The sequence below is a fragment of the Rattus rattus genome, chromosome 12, assembly GCF_011064425.1.
Source record: "Rattus rattus isolate New Zealand chromosome 12, Rrattus_CSIRO_v1, whole genome shotgun sequence".
In the NCBI taxonomy this organism is placed as follows: domain Eukaryota; kingdom Metazoa; phylum Chordata; class Mammalia; order Rodentia; family Muridae; genus Rattus; species Rattus rattus.
The window spans coordinates 56,414,400-56,421,811 of record NC_046165.1 but is presented as its reverse complement, the minus strand read 5'-3'; the positions used below and the strand labels follow the sequence as shown (position 1 = coordinate 56,421,811).

Here is a 7,412-nt window from a genome sequence, read left to right as displayed (position 1 = left end):
TGACAGCTTTCGTGTTTTAACGCACTAAACGGGAGACACACGCCAAGATTCCTGCTAATTGTCTTTCTCTCAGGGGTCATGGGAGCTTTTGTGGTGAAGTATACTGGATTACTCCCCTTTCTAATTTATTTATTTTATTTTTATTTTTAGGAGTGGAAACTCTTTAAACAGACCATAGGGAGAAAGAAAGGTCAAGTCTCACACCACTAAAGATTACAATCAACAAGTTATTGCATATTTGAAAATCTCCAAAGACAGGATTTTTAATCCAAAGAACTGATAAAAGTCTAGAGAGATAGACCTTCCAGGTGGTTTGATCATTATTGCATATTGAAATATCATATTGCAACCCAAGACATGTGTCAATTAAGATACATTTAAAAAATGCTATCGTTAACATCTACTTAGTTGTTTTTTTTTTTTAAAGTCCTAGGATGTTTATTACAAAGGTAAACCCTGATCCTTGAGACTGGCTTATCGGTAGGATTTCTGGTACCGGGCATGGGCACTGGGACCGCCAAACTTTTTGAATTTGCAGCGACGGGAGTCAGCTGCAAACAGGATCAGATTGTACTGAATGAGGATATCTTTGATATCCTTCTTAGAGGCTTAATCCACATAATTTTGGTAATTAAACCATCAGGGCTTTTGAGATGGACTGCCGGATAGCATAAATTTGGGCCACATGACCACCATCCTTCACATGGACCTGGATATCCACACCAGCAAATCTCTCCTTGCCCAGAAGCAAAACAGGCTCCAATAACTTGTTTTGAAGCCTGAGCGGCTCGATCATCTCCAGGGGACGTCCATTCACCTTGATGAGCCTATTTCCTCGTTTGCAGTGGGCCACAGCTCTGGCTGTCTTCTTTCGTCCAAAGACTTGCATAGACTGCAGCAGACCCTTGGATGGCATAGCTATAAGTATGAACACGGGATCCTCACCACGCAGCACTGCCACCAGAAAAGGCCTACATTTTCATAGTAGAAAAAAACCCCAATGCTTCCAATGCAAAGGATTCTAAATATTCATATAATGAAACATTACAGCAAGCTACATAGATGCATATTATTATTATTATTATTACTATTACTATTATTATGTGTGTGTCAGTCATCAGTAGTGCTGACAAGAGCATGACGGGAAGGCTTTTGCAGGCAGATGTTGGCTGAGTCTCCATTCCTGGATCTGGGTGTTTTCCAGTATTCTAAAAACATCTCTTTCCTCCAAACTCCTCACCACTTCTATCTCCAGGCCTTTGAATATGTCACTTTTTTATTTGAAACATCTTCCCACATTGACCTGACCGCTGGCTATTCATAGACTAAGGCTCAATGTCTCTCAGCCTCTGGACATAGGTAGAATTAATACAGAATGCTGGTGAAACCCCATTGACTTCGATGTCATAGACCACACAGAGTTCTGTCCCTGTGACTCTAACTTCAGGCACATCTGTTTGTCATCTATTCAATGAGGCTATGAGAAGAGACTTTACATACGGTGGCTGCTGGGACTAAATGGCACAGCCATGTCCACTGGAAATGGCAAAGGTCAGGAAGCCAGCACAGCTGTGGGATGCAATTCCAGTGAAGCTGAGCCAGTGCTGTGAGTGCTGTCATTTTGTCTCTCAGTTTTAGGTTTTGGCCTCTGTGTGTTGCATTCTTATGGACTTTCTGCATTAGGAGTAATTTTATGTCTTTTCCCGAGAAAATTTATGTCTGAGTCTCTTTAGAAAGTCCTAAACGTACTATCCCTTCTGTTTTTCGGGAAGTAGCCTTTTCTGGTCCTATTTGGAAGTCTTATGTCCTGGAGATCATGATAAGCACAGATAATCACACAGACGCTAGGATTTCTTTATGGGACCGTGATTCCGGGGATCTTCTCTCAAACAGTGTAACTGGAACAGGGTGAACTTAGAGATAGTTGAGGAACTCCAACTGGCCAGGAGACTTGGTAATAGATTCAAGGCCTCTTTTGACAATGCACTTAGAACTCTCTGAAAATGTAGCTTAAAGATAGAGGATCATACAGGGTATGCCCCTGGAGGAATAGAACTCAGTAAATGAGATAGAGTTACTAGAATAACTTTTCCTACTTAATCGTATAGATGAGAAAAGGATAGAAATAAAGGAGTCAGTATTTGCTATTCATAAAAAGATATTTCCTGTTTGTCTAGTGTGCTTTCAAATCGCAAATGCTGTCAGCCTGAAAGCAGGCTGTCACATAATGAATGCATTACTTTGGTAAGGACTTTTCTTAGATTCTTTGAATTGGAGTTATAGGACTGATAATGAAAATGAAATCTGTTCTATGTGTACTTTCTAATTGTACATGTAATGCCACACATACAATGAAAAATGAAATACATGTCCGGAGACAAAATGGTATAACCTATATTTTTTGGATAATCACTAGTCTGTCCATGTTCTGTGAAACCTGTATAAATAAAGAAGCAACCTGATTGCAAGTCAGCCAGAGGTGCAAGATTCCTCTGACCACCATGCCCGACTTACTTCACTGCCTGACTTAATTTTTTAAAGATTTATTATATATATGTATACACACACACACACACACACACACACACACACACACACACACACACACACACACTGTAGCTGTCTTCAGACACACCAGAAGAGGGCATCAGCTCCCATTACAGATGGTTGTGAGTCACCATGTGCTTGCTGGGAATTGAACTCAGGACCTCTGGAAGAGCAATCAGTCCTCTTAACCACTGAGTCATCTCTCCAGCCCACCCTCTGACTTTTTATTTCCTCTTGGGAACCCTGTCAACTGCTGGGGCAGGTGCCCAAGCAATTAAATAATTCATAGGAAAATTTTTACCAAATTAGGAAGTGGACATTTGGTGGGTGCTGGCTGTCATGACCTTAGATGCCTCCCCTGCTCCTCCTGTGCCCATCCTTAAGCTGGTTAACAATACCATTGTCAGTGCTACCACAGCACCTGCCATATGAAAGGTTGGCATTCTTTTATGTTTCCTTTTATTTTGATTTTAAACTCTCCAAGCACAAGGGCTTCTTCACTTTAAGTGCATGGTGCAGTACCTGGTACACAGCAGGCTTTTAATAGATGAAAGAAGAAAGCAAGTTATGAAGTGCCTCTATTCCTCTGCTCATTGCCTGTGATACACCTCAGTCTCAGTTGAAATCATGTGAAAAAGGCATAACAGAAACATGTAGCTGAGGTCAGAATCAGGCATATGCCCTTTGGTCAATATTGACAGAGTTTGGCCTTTATGGCAGGTGTGTTGATCTGTAAGACACTTCTTATAGAAAGGCCAAGAAGAATGCAGAACAAGAACGTGGGTTTAAAGGAATCTGCTATGCCTTGGGCCAGAAGAGTACTAAACATCCCAAACATCTTTCCTGGCCCTTACAATGGGGTAAGCTAAACAATCTGTTAGGACAGACTAGTGCCAGGCTCACTGTGGCTGATCACTCTGTGGCAGTCCTTATAATAGACATGAAACTGAAGCCTTCAGTCCATCACAAAAGCTCCAGAGCACATCACGATCTTTGTGGAACACTGTCCCCTGAACATGGCATCCCCTGAACTGCTTTCTGTCTGTCTGTCTCTTTCTTTCTTTCCCTCAAATTGCCTGCCTCTGTGACTATCTCCATGAGAACTGCATAAGATTGGGTTCATTATTATCCCATAACCATGGAATTTTATGAGCCCACATCTCCCTGAGGATTTATAGGCAATTCTGAGAATAGGAAGGCATTTTCTTCAGTAGTATGGCCACTCAAAACCTGCCTATTCTACAGTCAATAATCCTAATTAAACTCTTTAAGCTTTTCACTAAGTTAGACTTGGGTGAAATAATTTTGCTTCTTTGGTTTGTCATTGTTGCCCTGTCTGGGGTGAATAGATGTTCACTTTCTTCTCCAGAAGTTCAGAGGACAATCTCTCAACAGCTAGTCGAATAGAGCCAGACAAGCCTGTGAATGAGTGTGAGCCATGGCCCCAGGTCTGCATCCTAGATACTTGGCTGTGAAGCGAGGGGAACAGGCTTTCTCACAATCTCCCCCTTCCCATCTCTCATCAGGGTTCACTCTAAGCACGGGTGGGGCCACCTGCACCGCAAGCTCTTCTCCTCCTCCCAACAGTTCTAATCAGGCCAGTCACAGGCAGTTTCCCAGTTCAGCTCTTCCTTTGTCCTCAAATGGTTCTACAGATTTAATACCGAACTGAGCCATTCGAGCATATCCAAGAAAAAAAAGCCGTGGTGATGTGATATTATGGAAATGTCCCTAACGTTCTAAGAGACTAGAACTTTTGCTGAACTTGCAGCCAGGGTTGGTAAGCCATCATGTAGTTGTTTGGAATTGAACTCAGTACTACTGAGCCATCTCTCCAACCCTGCAGCCAGGGTTCATGATATAACTTGTGGTCACTTAAGACTTAGAACTGCTGTCCTACTAAGCGCTCAACCTACCTGTTTAATCTGCCTTTAAGAGAACAATGTAACAATTGACCTTGCTTACCTTGGAGTTCCCACTAATCAACGTTTACAATCCAAGCTAATGCATAGCTATAATCTTAAATTATGCACGCTTATATCATCTATGCTTCCACCCCACAGTAATGCATGTGTGTTCTGATAGTCATTTACAGACTCAGTAAGTGGCTGAAAGCAGTTCTTATAAATTAATATCCACTGTAGATATTGAACAGAACATATGGATGTTGCTGGATAAACAATTCCATTTGTAGTCCTGTGCTCTCAGTGTCTAAGTCTCTATTCATGGAGTGAGAAGGTGGCTTACAGGTGGCTAAGAAGGAGAAAGATCTCCAAGTTCCAGAATAGAGGAGGAGAGATAGGGCAAAAGGAATCATTAGTGTCATAGGCTTAACCCTCCCCCACTGCCTTCCTCTTGAAAAAATTTATGCATCAAAATAAAACTGACCCTGAGACGTAAATAATGAAGAGTACATCTCATAAGGGCTCCAGGTGAATTTTGTAAATTCTCATAAGATTTTGTAAATTCTGGAGAAAAATATATGTTTTGTTTGTTTGTTTTTGCTAAGGCAGTCTATGGCCCTAAAGTTGACGTATAAATTAACTAGCTCCTCAATGAGAAGCCTATTTTTACATCAAATTTAATTTGAAACATCGTGAACTCTGATCTATGTTAGCAGCACTAGAAAAAGAGAGAAATTTGAGCTGTATCTTTTATATTGATATAAGATCCTCCTGAAATCTGACAGGATAATTGCCACCCTGATGAGCCTTTGGAGAGAAGCGGGGTGACTATTTCCTTTACTACATAAACCGAGCACCCAGACTTCTACAAGTGACTGTTTTGTTTTGCAGGGTGCTGGTCCAGGTACTCTGGTTTTTGAGAGAGAGTAGGTTGTTTCTGGGAAGTCTTCAACACATTCCTTACGATCTAGGGGTGAACTCATACTGCACTGTATGGCTTTGACCACTAGAGGGTGGTATTGTGGCACTCGGGAACAAGTTAAGCTTTCGGGTAACAAAGTTAAAAGTGCTATTAGATAAAGCATAAAAAATTCCTTTAAAAAAACCGAGCTAATTACTTGCCTGTTTTAAAAAATAGTAATTAATTAATTTGTTTGTTTATTTATGGAGGGCGTGCATGCTAGAGTGTGAGTGTAATCAGAGGCAAACTTGTTGGGGTAGAGAGAGTCAATTTTCTCCTTCTACTTCTGGTCAGGTGGAGTCTAGCTCAGTCTACCACTGTGCCATCACATCAGCCCTTGACTAGTTAATACATATCATGTGACATTTATCAGGGACATCTACACAAATTAATCCTGTATCCTGGATGCTTTGTTCCCTGTACTCTGGAAACAGAAGACTCTCTAAGTGTGCAGAAATTTGAGGCCAGTCTGGGCAGTATAAACACAATATAAAATAGAATAAATAAACTACATCACCATAACTCAACAGCTCCAAACCAAGACATCTCAGCCCAGTGCTTCCTAAACCAATCGGATCCACAGTCAAAGCCATACATGGATTACCTGGACCATCTGTGAAGGGTTTGACAGAATCTAGACCTCACATGCTAATATCCTACGTCTCACAAGTTTGCTCAAAACCTTAGCTTTTCAAGCTCATCCACATTGAGCTTGCAATTAGCTAATTGGTGTCTACTTGAGCAGTTCTCCTTTTTTTTTTCTTTTTTTCTTTTTTTTTGGAGCTGGGGACCGAACCCAGGGCCTTGTGCTCGCTAGGCAAGCGCTCTACCGCTGAGCTAAATCCCCAACCCCAGTTCACCTTTTTTATGAAATTCTCTGCTCCCATTCCCCAGCCAAGTCAATCATCATCATCATCATCATCATCATCATCATCATCATCATCATCATCATCATCATCATCATTATCATCATCATCATAGTGTAAACTGTAAAATGAATCTGTCCCTTGTTTTGTGGGTTGACCAATTGTTTGGCCCAGCAGGACAACCCTTTATCACTTATAACTACCTGGCTCTAATTATGAATCTCTGGGAAGCTGGGGAGAGGATACCACCCATTACGGAAGAGCAGGGCACCAGTGAGTTGTACCGTGAGATTCCATATCTTAAGCTCATAGGTTGGAAAGCAGAATTCCTTTCCACCAAAAGAAACCCAGAATGATCCACAATGCATAAAGAAAACAACTCACAGAAGCATCAAAACATAAAGCTGTTTCCACTTGGTAATCTAGGACTCAAGATTAAGACCTTGAAAATAAACTGCCAAACACAGTCTATCATTAGTCTCCCAGCAACGAGATGGTCTACGTGCATTGCCTTCTTTCGGCCTCCCTGCATGTGAGCTGGGCCTATGTGATTCTGCTTACAGATTAAAAAAGGAAGTCTGCTGGCTGGGACCTTCCAGTTAGTTATGGTGTTGATACCCCTGGTTCTTTCTGCCTCCCACAACTAACTGCATAAACGTGGGCACTGAGGAACAGCAATACATTGATTGAGTGACAGGTGACTAGAGGGCACTGAAGGGCAGGATAAAATCAGAAAAGCAGAATGCATGGAAGAACTTTTAAGAATGATGGAAATAAGCCATGCGTGGATGCGCACACCTTTACTCCACACACAGGAGAGGCAGGGGTGGGCAGACCTCTGTGAATTAAACATAGATTTAGATCTGTGCTTACATCTATCCACCTACTTCTTTGCTACCTGTCTATGTCTATTATCTCTGTCCGCCAGTCTGTCTAACATCTATCTACCCATCCATCCACACATCCATCCACCCGCCCATCCATCCATCCATCCATCCATCCATCCATCCATCCATCCTCTTCTAACTCTCAAGCACAGGATGTTAACTGTTGTTCAACATTAGAAAATATGCAAATATAATCCACAAGATTTAAAGAATAAAAGGAACAGATTTGTGATATTAAAGTTGTCAC

General features: G+C 41.6%; 1 protein-coding gene across 1 annotated transcript; it reads right to left on the bottom strand.

Annotated features, from left to right (window-relative positions):
* Positions 1 to 411: 411 nt before the first annotated feature.
* Positions 412 to 931, bottom strand: LOC116913532 (40S ribosomal protein S16-like). The gene is given in 2 exon segments (XM_032917732.1): positions 412 to 633; positions 635 to 931. Coding segments are annotated over 2 exon segments (441 nt in total). The 5' UTR covers positions 917 to 931; the 3' UTR covers positions 412 to 474.
* Positions 932 to 7,412: the final 6,481 nt, after the last annotated feature.